Raw genomic sequence first — 18,306 nt, 5'->3', positions numbered from 1 at the left:
GTTCTGTTCTGAGGAGGCCTGCAAAAGCAGAGCAGCAGCTGGAGGGGCCAAAGACTGCTCTCACCTAGAATAAAGAGAGGCTCAGAGAACCCTCTCCACCAGACTGCCAGGCTGTTCTACCTAGCACCAGGTTGACCCAGACGGCCTTAGTTCCTTAGTAAGGAACTCTGACCCTTCTGCCTCATAAACGCCTAAGGAAAGGCCCAGGAGAGGAAGAACCTGTGATGAGAAAGAACTACATGGCAGAAGGGAGCTGGTATGATTTCAGCCTCAAATGCAGTCGCTGGATGCAAATGGGCCAGCGTGACATTTATTGCCCCGCATTAGGGGTCCTTTCTTAGATAAAATTTGTTTTCCTAGCACACCCAAAGAACAAAGATTCAGGGTGCTGAAGCACTGGGTGCAAAATAAGTCAAAAGGAGGTGCTTTCTCACTCACACACAGCTAGCCACAGCTGCCTGCCATCCCAGAGGGTACCCCGAAGCTAGCTGGCTGGAGAGCTAGTTTTAAAGCATGGGCAGACTCTCTGAACAGCTTTCTTCGGGCAAAGTTGGTGAGGAAATGAGAGAGGGAATGTCTAGTGATTAGTTCCTTATGGTCTTTACATTCTTGAAGTATATTCTTTACACCCGCTGGAACACTTCTGCATTCTTGATAGCAGGACTGCAATATACGTTCTTTCCTTTCAGAGCACTGTCTTTTATTGACACACTAAAATATCCTAGGAGCAAGCTTTGCCTTCCCTACCTCCTCACGCCCCTCCTTCACCACAGCCACGCTCTCCACGTCGTTCCTTGTTCTCTTTCTAAGAACGCAATAAACATTTCAGCACAATCTTTTCAATCCACATTATTTATAATATTCTGAACATCCATCGAGCCTGGCTAGAATGCTAGGTAATAAATCAAACTTAACAACAACAAAAAAGGAAGGGGGAGAAAAATCACCCTTTGGCTAGGCTAAAGCCTGAGACATTTCATTCCCCAAAGGGTTTAGTTATGTTAGCAAAAGTGAGATGGGGATGAGACTCAAGGTTTAGAATGACATAGAGTCAGGAACTCAAATCTATAGACATAATCATAACTTTGTATAAATCTCAAACGAACTGACCTCTCAGGGGTGTCATGAGGATCAATGAGATACGTGGGAAGCACTCTGAGCACCTCGATTAAAAGCAACTGGAGCCCAGTTCTCCTTTCTGGGTCCCAAAGGTCATCTCAGAAGGAAAAGGCTAAAGCCCTCCCCTCTCCTGGAGCTCCAGTCTTTGCTGTTAACATCCGCTCACAGGTTCACATTTGGGGATGAGCCGTGAAGTGGGGCTCTTGGGCAGGGCCGGGCGGGCAGCGTGCTTACAGCAGCCTGGTCACTAGGTCGCGGCTCCTATGGTCAGTGGCGACCCATTCCCTCCCGCCAGCGAGGACCACATGAGGCCACACACAACCAAAGGTCTCTCTACAGAATGCTTCTGCTCCTGCCTGGGGGTGGGAAGTAGAACTTGTCCCACACCCATACTGCGTGGCGCTATGCAGGTTTATATAGTCTGACTTTCTCCTCACAAGGAAAGAATCTGGCTCAAGAGCTCGCTGATGATTTCAAAATTTATCTAAACAAATGTGGAGGCCAGCATAGGCTACTGGCTAATTGCATAATTGGCCTGAGGCCTTTCTGCTTTGGCGATCGCCCCCTCATTCTGAATCTCGCGCTGGAAATCCAAGCTGCCCAGCCTGGCCACGGAGCAGCCCTGTGTTTACGTGGCTAGACCTCAGCTTAGCGGCGCTGCTGGGGTATAGTCTGACATGCTCGGCAATCTGCTCTAAGCGGCCCCTTTCGACAGTTTCCTGGATATGAGGTGCTGCTGCTTTTCCATTCTTGTTGAATGGTACTGAATATATGATTAGAGTCACTGCATCATAACCCATCTTTTTATCATTACAGTCTCATGTTGGTTCTGGGGAAATGACCACTTCTTTATAATGTCCCTAGGTCACAGGAACCACCAAAATCTTCATTACTTGACTATTACAGTTAATGGTCTCTTTACAACTTCCACTTCTTTTGCTTCTGATGACACAGACTTCCTCTTTACTCCAGCCTACCAGCACTGAGCGGTCTACCCAGACCTCTTAGGTCTCTTCCTCAATATATTTCCACTCTTACTCCAAGCACCCATGGAGACTTCCTTCCCTTAGCTCTTACCGCCTAGGCTCGACTCTTCTGCCCTTGGAGCTTCCTCCATCGCTCCTAAATAAAGGGCCAGCCCAGCTGATGCCGGGGGACCACCGCCGCTCCCTGCGTCTTCCTTGGTCCTTCTACCTCTACGGCCCTCAGCCATTCACATGGCCGTCACCGTGTCTTTACTCGTACCGTGTCAGGAACATGTAGGGAATGGTTAAGCCCATGGCTTTAGAGCCAGACTGCTTGGGTTCAAATCCTGGCTACCCTACTTCCCATCTGTGTGATCATGGGCAAGCTACTTATCCTGTCTGGGCCTCCCCGGTAAAATGGGATAACAGTAGTATATATAAGGTACTGGAAATAGTACCTGTGACACAGTAAGTGCTCAATACTCGCTTTTCTTATTATTGAGGCTTTACCAGGCACGTTTCGTGGTGTGCCTACAGCCCCTTCAAATGAGATCTGTTTCAACCAAAGCTCTGGTTAAGGGGTGAGCCAAGGCAGCTGTGGTTTATATCCCATGATCCTACCCATCGAGCCAAGGTGACTTGGGCATACAAAGAGAGGTCAGCCAATCCACAGGCTGGCCAGCAGCCTCTGACCTATTTTTGCCCAGCACATGAAGCTGAGTTGGGTAAACAGTCTTTTCTCTGGAGTTGAACTAGAAAATAAGGAGCAATGCAAGCTTGCCACGTCTGCCCCACTTCCTAAGAACGGTAACATGTGTCCTTAGAATAAACCCACCTTTACTGTAATAATCTGAGTGATTCTCTGGGTTTTTCCCTCCCAACCAAAAGGTCCCCCAAAGAACAAAAGTTTAATTGATATATATCTCATGCTACTGAAACATGAAACAAAGGACAGATTTGAACTAAAGGAGTAAATTTCTAATTGCAAAATTTTGGGCCATCAGCGAGATGGCTGGAAGGCTTTCCATCACTTCTCCAAACAGACTTTTAGGCCATCAATGAGATATCTAAGACACAAAGAAAATTGGTTTTAGTCAGAGTTACCTTTTAACATCCACCCCCATTTCAAATCCAGATTCTATAGTGTCTGTAGATTTAATTAGGATAAAAGTCTTCTTGACTTAAGGTGAGTAAAGAACAAACTCTTCTCTGGTTAACTTCCTTGTCACTCTGGAGAATATCCCTACTACTATTTCTCAAATGAGAAATCCTGAAGCTTTCTGGAGCACAGGGTGTGGGTAGAGGTATAAGAGAAGCAACAGTTGGAAATGACAGCTGGTGAAGGTTAGCGAGAACAGAACTAAAATGGCTTATGATGGGGTCTAGGCTGAATAGAGAGAAGAGAAGCCAGTCATCCTCCATCCATCACTAACCCACTCTGTGCCGGGTACCATTTTAGATGCTGGGAATACAACAAGGGTCAAGATGGACATGATACCTGGCCCCAAGGAATTTACATGCTAATGGGGGAGACAGACATTCAAATAATCACAGAATGAAATAATTACAAATCATGGGTAAGTGCTAAGGAAACAAACAAGGTGCTATGATAAGAACTACTTTAATGGATGGTCAGATATGGCCTTCTGTGGAGGTGCTAAGTTGGAACCTAAAAGTTAAGGATTCAGTCACAAGAAAAGTTGAGCAAAAACCATTCCAGCTGGAGAGTGCAGTAAGCACAGAGCACCTGGGGATTTCATAGAATGGAAAGAGAGCCGCTGTGGCTAGAATTGGCCAATGAGAAGGAGAGAAATCACGATGAGTTTAGTGAGAGAGCCAGGGGCTAAGTTCTGCAGGGCCTTGGAGGCCACGGTAAGGAGTTGGATTACATTCAGGTACAAGGGAAGCCACTGATGCTTTAAGCAGGGAGTAGCAATATCTCATTTATGTTACACAGTCATTTACACCACTGTGTGGAGACTGGACTGGAAGGTACAGTCTCTGGGGACAAGTAACGTCAACAAGACCTTTTTGAGAGAACTATCAAGCATCCAGGCAAGAGGGTAAGGTGGAATGGGGTCGTGGCAGTGAAGATGGAGGGATCTGAAATATATTTTATTATTATTATTTTTTGTAATTTTATTTATTTATTTTTTTCCCCCAAAGCCCCAGTAGATAGTTGTATGTCATAGCTGCATTTCCTTCTAGTTGCTGTATGTGGGACACGGCCTCAGCATGGTCGGAGAAGCGGTGCGTTGGTGTGCACCTGGGATCCGACCCCGGGCCGCCAGCAGCAGAGCGCGCGCACTTAACCGCTAAGCCACGCGGCCGGCCCTGAAATATATTTTAGAAGAGAATTACCAGGGCTTCCTTATGGATAAGAAAGGGAGCTGTGGCGATAGGAGAGGAAACAAGATTTCTACCTTGAATAACTGGGTCAATGGGGTGCCACTTATTGAAATGGAGAAAAGTAGGGGGTTCTGGATATACTGCAGAGGAATTTAAGCTGAGATTTCTTTTCTTTTCTTTTCTTTTTGTGAGGAAGATCAGCCCTGAGCTAACATCCATGCTAATCCTCCTCTTTTTGCTGAGGAAGACCAGCTCTGAGCTAACATCTATTGCCAATCCTCCTCCTTTTTTTCCCCCAAAGCCCCAGTAGATAGCTGTATGTCATAGCTGCACACCCTTCTAGTTGCTGCATGTAGGACGCGGCCTCAGCATGGCCGGAAAAGCGGTGCGTCGGTGCGCGCCCGGGATCTGAACCCGCGCCGCCAGTAGCGGAGCGCGTGCACTTAACCGCTAAGCCACAGGGCCGGCCCTAAGCTGAGATCTCAAATAAGCAGTTGGACATACAGTATAAAGCTGGAGCTCAGAAGAAAGATCATGGGAGGTGCAGAGTGGTAGGGATGGGAGAGGAGGAGCAGCAGCAGGAGGAGGTTAGGCCAGAGTGGGTAGAGGAGGGAACTCCAAGTTTAGGGACTTCTGAGACTATGGCCAAGGGTTGGTGAAGGGGGACTGAAAGGGAAGTCTCTGGCTCTGCCACTATCTGATGAGGACAGCAGCAGCAGCAGCAACTACAGCTAGGATTTACTGAGGGTCTACTGTGTGCCAGGCACTGTACTCATTGTCTTATATACACCATCTCTAATCTCCATAATAATCCTGCAAACTGATATTATCATGATGATGATGATGATGATGATGATGATAGAGGCACCTGAAGCTCAGAAAATTTAAGCAATTTATCCAAAGTTTCAGAGTTCTTCAGTGTTAGACCTGGGATTTGAACCTAGGTTGACTAATGCCAATGGTCATAGTCATAAAGAGTTTACAATAACATCAAGACTATATATATGTACAAAAAGACCTAAGAATACCAACAACGCAACTTCCAAACCATCTTCTCTGCTTCCACAGCCAATTAGACTAAACTACTATGATCTTCTCACTGTCTTCCCCGCCACAGAACCATGAGCGTCAACAGATCTCCTTTTTGCTACCCAAGTCAACCCTTTTCTTAACTGTGAACACAAAGCCTAACCATGTCTGTTCCTTGGTTTCCCTTGAAGAACTAAAGGAGACCAAATTATTACTTGTAGATAATGAGAATGACTAACCTGGAAATAACAAAATAATCAACAGAAAATCTATTTGAACTAAAATAAAGTGGCTAGGTAACAAATACCTTGATAAATTCCAACCCTTTTCTTATAAACCAGTCACAATCAATTAGAAAATATGATGGAAAAGCTTATTAATAACTAGACTAATGAACAGAGAACAAAGGAATTAATAGAAATGAACAGGATTGATGTTTTGAAAATTCCATAACTTTATTGAAGGACATAAAGGAAAATTTGAATAAAGGGAGAGACATACCATATTCCTGGATGGGAAGATTCAGTACCGTGTGCATGTCAGTTCTCTCCAAATTAACCTAAACATTTAATTCAGTTATGATAAAAATAGCAACAGGATGTTTCAGGATATTGCCAAATTACTGTGAGGCAACAAGGACTATTTCCATTTTGCAGATAAGAAAACTAAGGCTTAGAAGAGGAGAAGAAAGTGGAATCTATTCCAAGGAAATTAATGTGGAGGCAGAAAACAATAATTACATGATGTTTGCTGCAGAGTTGTGTGTGCATGTATGTGGGCAGGAGATAAGAAGGAGATTAGTTCTCAGATGGCCCTAAGTGTTGTCTCAAGGAATCTGGGCAATGAGGAGTCTCTGACAGGTTTTAGTGGGGAGAAGTGGTGGTGGAGGGGAAGGGTTGACAAAAGCAAATCCAAGTGTTCTGAAGCTCCCTCAGGCTTCAGTGTGGAGAACTGGCGGGGAGGGAGAAGAACTGGAGACAAGGAGATGAGTTAGGAAACAACAAGAGTAATCCAGAAGACGACAGGCATCTGAAGGACAGAAGGAAAGAAGTGCATGGCTTCCACAGATGCTAAAAAGGGAGAATTAACAAGAATCAGCATCAGACTGGATGTCAGGACTGAGCGAGAGGGAAGAGCCAGGAATGACTCCTGAGTATTTGGCTTGAGAAACTGAGTGGTTGGTGGTCTTGCTCATCAAAATAGAAAATAGAGAGAGAAGAGCAGGGCTGGAGAAGATCACGAGCCCAGTTTTAGACATCTTGGGTATTATTTCAAGCCAGATTTGACAACACAATATTTGCTTTTCTTCCACTGGGATTATAGAGAACTTGTCTGTTGGGCTAGCAAATCACTGGGGAAAATTTCCTATTTTGCTGGGAGTTTGGGGCAGACTTACATATACTTTAAGTATCCTAAATGTGAAGCAGATACAGTCCCTTGGAGTGATTTTAAAAGTGGTAAAAGGGGGCCGGCCCTGTGGCTTAGCGGTTAAGTGCGTGCGCTCCACTACTGATAGCCCGGGTTCGGATCCCAGGGGCGCACCGACGCACCGCTTCTCCGGCCATGCTGAGGCAACATCCCACATACAGCAACTAGAAGGATGTGCAGCTATGACATACAACTATCCACTGGGGCTTTGGGAAGAAAAAGGAGGAGGATTGGCAATAGATGTTAGCTCAGGGCCGGTCTTCCTCAGCAAAAAAAAGAGGAGGATTAGCATGGATGTTAGCTCAGGGCTGATCTTCCTCACACACACAAAAAAAGTGGTAAAAGGGCTCAGGTATGGGTCTAGCATCCATGGCTCGCAGAGGCCTCCTCAGCAAGGCCCTCTTTGGGGTCTTCTTCCCGCTTTCCTGTCAGAGGCTAAGGCCGATGCCACGTCTCCATTTTCTCCCCTCTACCCCAAGACTCCCAGATATTCATTTTATGTTTTTGTACATTTGATAATATTTTGGTTGGTACTTGATGACTATAATCCCTCCTCTTTAACATCCTAGAGTGCATTTCTTCATTCATTATATTCCTTCAAACATTATACGTATTGTTTCCAAGTATGGTAAGAAAGTTTTCAACAGAAAGGCATATAATTGGAAGCCATCCTTTTTATTAATGAAACTTTACTATCGCCAGGTGTCTCTTCTTAACTTATAACCATCCATGTCACCTTGATCCTTAGACTCAGCTGTTTATCATAGTGTAAAGAGAAAAGGTCAGCCAAAGGAAAGCTAGCCGTTTTCTCTATTCGACACTCCTCTGGCCAACCTACTTGGCCAAGAAGAGCAGAATTGAGATTCTCTTGCTCACCTGTGGCATCATACCCAACTGAAAGCAAATTTCTGACAGGAAATATCCAGGCAAAAGCTAAACTTGCAAATTTGAATACATGAAATGAGAGAGTAGCTTTATGGAGATGAATTTTTTTTTCTTTACCCAAACTGAAGAACTGCATGTATCTGTCCTCTAGCAAAAGGATATCTAAGACACCAGCACGGGCTGAAGCAAGAGAGCTTATGTGCCTGTCGTAGAACCTAGTCAGGGGCTCCCAAGGGATAAGAGAGTGCAGGAAATCGGACAGGCATCTTCAGTGGGAAAAATGGGGCATTCACAATTACAGACCCCAAAACTGACTGTGACCCCAGGTGATTAGAGACTGAGAGAAGGTATTTTATGAAGCTCCCAGGACGGCCCCTAGTAACTTCTGAACCCTTTGCGATCAAATAATATCTTTTACTCTGACAAAAAGTTGTGGATAATTATAAATTACTTTTCTTATATGAAGGAGGTTTTTTCTTTTCTATAAATATTCAACCTTCTGTGTTTGAAATAGAATTCTCTGAGTTTTCACTTCATGAGGTTAAAGTATAAACTCAAGATAAGTACTCACCACGCCCATGTGGAATGTAGAGCTTCTGCAATGGACGGAATGATGCTCTTCATTTCATAAGCTTAAACTGCATGCATCTTTTTAAATTAAAAACAATTTTTTTAAGCAACTAAATGTTTCCAACAGCTTCTGTCTATAGGAATTAAACTATAGTTCCTTTTATTTTCTGGAATTATTTTATTAATCAACACAAAATTATCATCTATTCAGAAAAGTCTGATGGAAACCGTAACCTGAATAATATTCAAGGATTTTCTTTTGAAGCTGAAAGCCAGCAATTACGGTACTGGAAAAGGCTATTTTACTATGGTGCATTTCCTCAGGAGAGGAAATGATTTTTGAGAATACTGAAGCCTTTTTCATTCTAAAGCAGGCTAGCAACACCTGTACACAATCTTTCTAGACAACAATAAGACTTTTCTGAGGTTTCATGTCATGACCATTTAATTTAATAGCTCTGAGAGCTTAAACAGGACACTAATACCTCAGTTAACGGGCACGAATGGTGAACTGGGGATTCCAGTTAACTTAATTTTTCCATCAACCAATAGTAACCCATTTATGCAATGAAATTTCCTCAGCAGGATATAGGGGATCTGGACATCTCTTTTCAGGTATGTACAATTGTATGTTTTGTCTCTCAGTTTTACTTTTTTTTTTTTTAAGAAAAAAATCAGCATTTTGCCCTCCATAAATCTTCAAATTAATAAACCAATAATCAACCACATGTAAAAGGCCTCACCAAAAAAAAAAAGAGGTAAAGGCTGATAACCTTGGCTAAATAAAATAAAATATATTCCTCTCAATCCATGTAGCATTCATTTAACATGTTAGGTGTCGATCTGCACTCGAGGGATAGAGAGATAAACAATACATGTTTTTTTGGATCTTAGAAGCTCACACTTTACATATAGATGAAGCTGAAAACTTGAGAAGATACGAAAAATGACAGATGTTTAATTTTTTCTTTAAAAGCATAAAAAGCTACTCTTGCTTTTGAAAAGTCAAGGCAAATGAAATGTACTTCTTGAAATAATTAGTGAAAAGAAAATAAATTTAAAGTTGCCTGTAGATCTATGAACCGGCAGAATAAGGACTGACTTTATATCTTGACTTCAACTTAACAGAATTAGAAAGCTTCAAAAGTTCTTAGAAATGTAACAGGTAAATGGGTGAAGGTAACTAAAAAACTTTCTGATTTGTCTTGCCTGGGCCCAAAGACCCTCGGTCTCCTCAGTCTCTTGCTAGTTTTATGTTTTAATTAACAGATGCAAAGTCTTTCAAAGTCATGGGTGGGGCTGGGTTTCTTTTCTCTGATGGTTTCCAGCAGGCAACTTTGGCCTTAGGATCTTAAGTTTTCTGGAATACTAGGTTCCATTCTCCGTGCTTCCCAGGCCCCACCCCCCTGGAAATCCTGATTCAGTGGTTCCAGAATGGGGCCCAGGAATTTGTATTTGTAGTAAGAACATCATGTGATTCTTATCATTAAGGAAATTTGGACAATATGGCCTTGGATAATATGATTGGCCTAAGAATCACAGATGGCGGGGGGAGTAGGGGAGGTGTTGGTGCCCGGAGGAAAAAGCAGATTCCAAGGCCTCAAGATCTGGAGAGTCAGGTTGTCAGGTTCAGTAAGCCCGGGGTTGGGTTCAGGAATCTGCATTTTTAATGAGCACCTCAGGCAACATCTGGTTGCCAGAAACATTACCCTTGTGGCTGATGAGTTGCCAAACTCTATTCTGCAAGTGTTGGACATAAAACGATCAGAATCAGGGGAAACTGATATAGAGGTCTGAAGTAGTGATACAAAGGAGGGGCATCCAGGACATCTTGGTCTACCTGGGGCCCCGGACTGCTTCCTGCAGTTCCTGATCTGACCTAGACCGGCCACTTCTTGAAGCCCTGCCTCCAAAAGCCAGGGTTAAGCCCAAAACATTATGGACAACAAGATGCCCATCTGTCCCTACACAGGGCAGACCTAGGATGCCAACTGGTACAACTCCGGCAGTGTGAAACAGTGCTCACCTCAGGGAAACAAACACAAAGTGGCAAGACGTCTTTTGGAATGTCATGGCCTGGTTATAAAACATGCCTGAAAATTGCAAATGAAACTATTGCATGTACCATCGCCTGGTCATAAATGAACACGTTGTTTACTACAAATTCTGCTGAAATAAACCTGTCTTCACATACAGTTGCTAAGGCATTTTGTGCTTAGAAAAACAAATACTTTAAAGACAAACAATACCTTCACATTTTCCCTACAAAAGTGACTAATTTACTCAATATTTCTGAAAAGTTGTAACGAACTTCTCCTAGAATCCCCATATTACTGCATTTCATACTTGCCAATAACTATATAGACCTGTTTCAAAATGCCAAGGGAAATATCAGACTTGGTAAGGCTAAAAAAAAATAGGGCGACATCATAAATGGGATGAAAAACTCCATTTGAATGCTTCCCCATGAAGTCAGTCTACATTTCATCCAAATGGTTGAACTCCAAAAGTACCTCGGCAGTTCAGCTGTCTTGATTTCAAACCTCTGCCCACATGGCTCAAATTTGCAACTTAAATATTCAGTATGAAAACAAAGTTATTTAACTGTTAGCACAGGATTCTTCTCCAAAAGAGAGAAGGAAAGGCACATGTTTCAGCCCACACACATGCACTGATCTTTGACTTCTAAATATCGATGCACAACACAATTATTTTGGCTTTGGAAGGCTATACTGTCTGCTATGTTGGGGTGGGCAGTTGCAAAAAAATCTTGTCTTGAATACCGCCAGAGCTGAAGATTTTTATGCATGTATAGTACAAATGGTTCTTTTTCATTTTGGACAGAAAAAGCACTTAAAAAAAGGTTTGGTGGGGAGGCTTTGCAGTGGTATTTCACCTCAATACATCTTTCAAGTTTGATAGCTTGTAAGCTCACGGCTTTGGTTCTCGTCTTCAACCTTCAGACAACTCTAAGCTGTCCGCAGCAGCTGCAGAGGCCGAGTCTTTAAATGAAATAAAGAAATAATTGCTTCAGGGAACAAAGGGAAGAAAAAAAGCCCTGTTAGCTGAACTACATGGCCCTTTGGGATCGTGTGTGGTATGTATTCGTGATTAATATAGTTCAGTGTGGTAAGAAGGAATCCTTGAGCAATCCCAGAGAATCAGAAAAAGTGTGATGTGGTCAAAAGGGTGTGAGTTTCAGAGGCATACCTGGGTTCAAATCGCAGCTCTGCACTGAGAAGCTGTGTGACCTTGACAAAGGGCCTTGGCCTCTCGAGGTCTTCCTCCCTTATCTGCAATATGGGAATAACACTACCTACCCTCATGGGGCTGTAACAAAGACTGGAGGGGATGATGGATGTAATGTGCTGATTTTGTTCAACGTAGCAAATTGAACACCCACGGTTATCTCTGCCCGCTCCCCAAACTCCACTTAAAGGGGGAGAAATGGTATAAATCCATAAACCAAAAGAATAGGGGAGAAAATAATATCTAATCAGATATAACAATAAAATGTTGGAAGACAGAAAGTAAAAGGACAAATGATAAATGATTTAGAGTCGAAGATGAAACTTAACAACTGATTGGGAGAGGAGTGGAAATTCAAGGTAGGACACTGGTTGGTGCACTAGATCCCTGGAAAGACTCAGGGATGGGAGGCACCAGGTACACCTGAAGGCAGAGCTAAAACAAGGGGACTGGTTGAAGACTATATGAGGAGCAGTTACACCCCAGAACCCCTGTCACCCCACACAACAAGGCAAACTACCTCTTCACTTATCCTCTCAGGAAAGAAGTTCAGTGGAGAAACTGGACCACAGGAGTTCTAAACATGGGGGCAACAGGCACCAAAGAAGGAAGAGATAAAGTGAGAGGTCGAAAATAGGGAGATTAAATACAAGTTTTCATATGGAATGATGAGCTCACTGCTCCCTCCCCCGTTAGGCTCCCAGACACTATAGCTAAGCTTCCACTCACCAGGTGGGAGACTACAGGACTCCTCTAGGAAGAAAGGGACTAACCAAAGAGAAAAGACCTACAGACACTAACATTTGGGATCTCCCCAAAAATGACTAGGTCCTTCCCTGTCTGATAATCCTCTTGTGAAAGCTGCAATTCAACACACCCTACCCACTCATACAAAACTTTTAGGTGTCTTTTCAGTGCTTCATTCTTAAACATTAATGGGCAGCCAAGCATCACTAGACATCTGATGAAAAGAGAAAAAAAAAAATCCCCCAAATCATCTCCCTCCCCCCACCCTCCCAAAAAAAAACAGAAAAAGGAATTCAGTGAAAAGATACAATGTAAAGAACAGAAGAAAACTTCAGAGAAACACTAATTAATATCCTCGGAGATATAATATTTTGTATCTATGAAACTAGAACAGAATAACATTTAAAAACCAGAAAACTTGAGAGTTAAAAAAAAAAGACAGGGGCCGGCCCAGCAGTGCAAGCGGTTAAGTGTGCGCGCTCCGGTATGGCGGCCTGGGGTTTGCCTGTTCGGATCCCGGGTACACACCGACGCACCGCTTGTCAAGCCATGCTGTGGTGGCGTCACATATAAAGTGGAGGAAGATGGGCATGGATGTTAGCCCATGATGTTGTCTTCCTCAGCAAAAAGAGGAGGATTGGCAGATGTTAGCTCAGGGCCGATCTTCCTCACACACACACACAAAAAAGACAGCATCAATAAAGAGATTCAATAGAAGGATTTGAAGATGCAACTGAAGAAATGTCCCTGAAATGAACAAAAAGACAAAGAAATGAAAAAAACAGGAGAGAAAGTAATAAGGAAATTAGAGGAGTAAACCAGGAAACCCAGTAACCAACTAATGACTGTACCAAAAGGAAAGAAGAGAGAAAACAGAGGAGGTAATTATCAAAGCCATATTAACGCTCAGAACGGAAAGACATGAATTCCAGACTAAGGGTCCACAAAGTACCCAACACAATAACAGGGGATGAGAGGGGAAGTTACTCGAACGCCTTCTATGTGAAATTTAGAATACTGAGACTAAAGGGAAGCTCTTAAAAGCAAAATAAGACATATAACAAGGTTCAGGAATCAAAATGGCACTGGACTTCTCTGTATCAACACAGAAAGCTAGAAGACAATGAAAATGCCTTCAAAATTCTAGGCACAAATTGTTTCCAACCTAAAATTCGAAATGCAATCAATTAACTTCAAGAAGTAGAATAAAGATATTTTTCAGACATGCAATATCTCAAGAAATTTACTTCTCAGGTACTCTTCCTCAGAAAGATAGGGGAGGATGTGTTCCCTCACAATGAGGGGGTAAACCTGGAAAGAAGGTACGCGTTCCTGGAAAGAGGCTCCAACAGGAGAGAGAAGTGAAGAAGTCTCAAGAAGACACGGAAGAGAAGCCCCAGGTAGCAGAGGTACTGCAGGCCTAGAGAGCTACCAGTCTGGACTGGAACAGAAGGATGGGCCTCCTGGAGGGAGGGCCCCAAGGAAATACGAAAAGATAGATTATTTGATATGTATTTCACCAAGTCCACAGGAATTTCTTAGCTCTGTAATAATTTAGGGCAAGAATTATGACAAGTAAAGGGAAAAAATGACAGTAAGTTCAGGAAAAGCAAAATATTGTATAAGGAAGGAAATCTAATTATAGTAAGCTACGTGGCTCAGCTAAAAATGGTGATAGAGTCAAAATAAAAATGCTGAATAATGATTTTACTGGCAATTGTGATTTGCCTCTACTGGTAGCATAGACGGAAAGGGTGAGTGCACGTGTGTCGGGGGGGGGGTGGGGGGCAGTGAAAGAACTAAGTCATCATCTTCCACAGTAGGAAGTTAATAGATGACATCTAAAATTGCAATCAAATCAAGTCATATTAGTACAAGCATATTATTTAGAAATAAGAAAGTAAAATTCAGAAGAAACAGGTGAAAGAGTTGAAAGTACTTTCCTCTGCAGAATGGGACTTGGGGCGAAGGAAGGTGGAGTAGGTAACCATTGCTCTCTGTTTCCTGTTTTGAAATGAACCCTGTATTACTGTTTTTCTTTGTAAATTATGCCTAGACATTAGTTTGACTCATCACCAGGCCAGATTCTGGGTTAAATGCCTACCACTGTGTCTTGGCATGGGGATCAAAGGCAGGTGTGGAGCGGGATGGAGGTCAATGTTACCTCCACCCGAACCAAATGGAATAAGCAGGTATTGGGTGCATGAGGGAAAAAAAAAAAACACAGGTCATGACAGCTTCTCTTTGGCTGCCCAGCAACCACATGTGTGCATGTGCACACAAATACACACACACTTATAAAATTTCAATAATCTAACAATACATTTATCATAATATGACTCTCCCAAGCACAACCAAAACTGCATTCACTTCCTTCCCAAATGGAGAAATATCTCAAATCACGTCTTGCTACTGCATACAGAGGGAATGTCATGGAGCCTCTGTTCTACGAGTCCCGGACCTCTGGTTGATGTGCATTCTTCTTGGTCCAGTCCATATATAGCTCTCCATATTATGACTAATATTTTAATCACCTCCCATATGTCCAATATATACTTGATGAAAATTCTGATCATGCTACTAAAACCTCCCATTTGGAAAAGGGGAAATGGGGAACAACAAATATTGCCCGCCAGTCAAGGGCACATGTCTGCTTATCAGGCTGTACTAACTGTTCCCCGGAAGGCTCATTCCCCTCTAGTGTCCTCTGCTGAGGAGAACACCCCTTTGGGAGCTCCCCCACTTTACCTAAGGTCAGCTTCAAGAAGGGGATGCTGCACAGCCGTGGTGAGCATGGAAACAAATGCTGGGGATAAATGAGGATTCTGTCAGCTCTAAAAGTAGTATCAACCCAAACAAACGTTGCTATCAACCAAATGGAAGAGTTTCTGTGTGTTCTATAAAACCACTGTTGAATTATATGCTTCAATTACTGTGATAAATATTCAATACCAGGAAAACCTTGCCTTTCTTGAAAAAGTATGTTTCTTTTCTATTAGGTGTTATCATTGTGTAACACATCCCTTTTCCCTTTTTGTATTGGTTTTCCAGGATTCTATTCTTGGTGCTAAACCGGAGGCTCAAACATGGTATTAGTTTAGCGATTTGATACATTCTATTTATGTTCTCGTCTACATTTAAACATTTTCTGTTTCTTCTTTAGCAGCTTTGAGATTTTAAACACACACAACACTTCATTGTAAGCTATCCCACATCTTCTTTGGAACACACAGGTTACAAATTATAAATAAAATCTATCCTGGGATAGAAGTTGGGCTATCTTTGTTCAAGTTTGCTCTACAAGATTGTTAGATTCCAAGACGGGGGAAGAAACTATGCTTTGGATAGTCTGCAAGCCTTGCTAGCCAGTCTTCATTGCTTGCTATTTTGCTATTTTATCCTTAAGTCTTGGTCTACCGGCCAAACTCCATGAACTTATCCATTTATTTATGCTGTTGTGTATATTTTGCTGTTGTTTCCAAGGAAAAGCTATTTTTGAAATCCTCCAGCCTTGCCTTAGTTGAACTAAGGGGAAGCTGGATTGTTTTTCTCATATGTCTATGTGTTCCTGAGTGCTGGATGCTGCCAGCTAACCAGACCAGAACCAGAATTCGGGAACGAACCATTAGAGTTGGGGGCAGAGGCACTGTGAATCCAGGAGGTACAGAATCGGGCCAGAGGTGGAGGGATGCTGTCCCTGCCCACTGGGCAATTCTTTTACACAGTCACAGAAAAACATCAGACAAATAAATGGACACTAAACATGAATCTTATAAGGGTAAGAACAAAGGCATCTTAAAAGTCAGTGCCACAATGTCAATCTGGGTGCCATTTGGTGGGGCTTCAGTGTTCACTGGCTTTCCAGACCTACCCCTGCAGCTAAGGTGTGTCACCACCGTGTGGTGGAAGAGAGAGTAACAGGCACACAGGACGGAGAGGGTTCCTGGTTCCCGCTCAGAGATTTAGAATGCTTTTCCAAGCCAAGGCTCGGAACAAAAATAGCATCTGTTTATTAAACTTGTCTCTTTCATAATACAGCACAGACTTCAGAAAGATAACTGTACAGTAGATAAAAAGAAGAGAAAGCACTCGTGTATTTCTCCAGCTACCTGCTAAAGGCTAATCTCCAGCATGCTTTATTCTGAGGCCTACAAGAAGTTTCCTCCTCCCACCTCAACTAAAAAGAATCTTCCTCCTTAACTCTGCCCTTGAACTCCTTCGAAGCACAGTGCTCGCTTCTGGCTTCAGCTGACTAGGGCTTGCAAAATCATCTTGCTTAGCTACCCCAAGCTGGTCTGGACAATGCAGAATTTCCTTTAGAGCCAACAAAGCTTCCTCTCGCTGCCCGTCCTCTGGCTCTTTTTCTGAATTTGCTCCTCAGTTCCTGTGCCCCAAATCCTCAGATACCACTAGGTATTCAAATGTCATGTCCCCTACTCTCTCCCCAAGTTCACAGCCTTACACCTGGCCAGCAAGCTGACTCTTTGGAGACTATTTCAATACAGATTAAAGTAGTCTAACAGAAAGTAAAACAAAACATGAATGTTTGACAGCTTTCATGATGGGTATTGGTTGCTTAAGCAAATTTAAATTCAATTCACCAACATTACTGAATTGAGTCAAATCACTAAATAACCATTAGGAGACAGTAGCCATATACCTCCATGTCTACTGGAAAGACGAGGAAAAATAACAATGAATACTGAGCACTTATTGTGTGCCAAGCATTGTTAAAAGGGCTATACTTGTTTTAACTCATTTAATTCTCACAAATATCCTAATATTAGGTAGATATCATTAATACTCTCAGTTTCCAGATAAGGGAGCAGAACAAAGGTATGCTCAGGTCACACAGCTGGTAAGTAATGGACCTGGGTTCAAACTCAGACAGACTGCAGAACTCTAATTTGAACCACTACATTACAAAGCCTCCCAGTGAGTCATTCATTAACCTCTCATCAGTTTAGGAAGGCTTCACAGAAGGTCTGGAATTTTAGAGACTATTTAAAAAAAAATGAGAACCTTAGGGGGCCGGCCCAGTGGCGCAAGCGGTTAAGTGCGCGCGTTCCGCTGCGGCGGCCCGGGGTTCGCTGGTTCGGATCCCGGGCGCGCACCGACGCACTGCTTGGCAAGCCATGCTGTGGCGGCGTCCCATATAAAGTGGAGGAAGATGGGCACAGATGTTAGCCCAGGGCCGTCTTCCTCAGCAAAAAAAGAGGAGGATTGGCGGATGTTAGCACAGGACTGATCTCCTCACAAAAAAAAAAAAAAAAAATGAGAACCTTAAAAGTTGGGAAGGGAAAAGGGGGGTTTGGGTTTATGACGCATCTTTGGAGAATTCTCAAAGACCTGGGTATGTAACTGCAGTGACACAGGACACGTGAGAAGGTCCAATGATCCACCCATAAAACAATATTATAAAAACAAAATATTATAGGGGCTGGCCTGGTGGCGTAGGGGTTAAGTGTGCGCGCTCCGCTGCGGCAGCCCGGGGTTCGGATCCTGGGCACGCACCGACGCACCGCTTGTCAAGCCATGCTGTGGCGACGTCCCATATAAAGTAGAGGAAGATGGGCACGGATGTTAGCCCAGGGCCAATCTTCCTCAGCAAAAAAAAGAGGAAGATTGGCGGCAGATGTTAACTCAGCGCTGATCTTCCTCACAAAAATAAAATAAATTATAATTTTGAAATGAATACTGCACTTTGTATTTTGCAAAGAACCTTTACCTATATTATCCATTTTGAGCTTTGCAGTAACTCCAGAATGTCATGTTCAACTTTTTAATTAGTCACAATTTGTCATCCCAAGTCTCATTTTCTCTATTATACAGATGACCCAAGTGATGAGGATGACGCGCCCTGGCCCACAGGCGGACCAGGGACACCTACTGTAATGCCGTCCGCCCCTACATCTTGCTAACTTGACCCCAGGGCCAGCAAAGAACTATTAGTGAGAGGGGTGGC

The 18,306-nt window shown here is 43.1% G+C and overlaps 1 protein-coding gene across 3 annotated transcripts in view; it reads right to left on the bottom strand.

Moving 5' to 3' along the window:
* STX8 (syntaxin 8) overlaps positions 1-18,306 on the bottom strand; it is a 243,449-nt gene that overhangs the window by 17,948 nt on the left and 207,195 nt on the right. Inside the window, exon 8 of one of the 3 annotated variants that reach the window (XM_058559725.1) lies at positions 8,373-8,423. The exons of the other annotated variants lie outside the window; for them this stretch is intronic. Coding sequence (XP_058415708.1) covers positions 8,401-8,423 — 23 coding nt within the window. The 3' untranslated portion in view covers positions 8,373-8,400. Of the gene's footprint in view, positions 1-8,372; positions 8,424-18,306 lie in introns of those variants that run through there. 3 annotated transcript variants of the gene reach the window in all.

This window comes from Diceros bicornis, chromosome 18 (genome assembly GCF_020826845.1).
Source record: "Diceros bicornis minor isolate mBicDic1 chromosome 18, mDicBic1.mat.cur, whole genome shotgun sequence".
Taxonomy (NCBI): Eukaryota; Metazoa; Chordata; class Mammalia; order Perissodactyla; family Rhinocerotidae; genus Diceros; species Diceros bicornis.
This window is presented reverse-complemented; position numbering and strand designations above follow the sequence as displayed.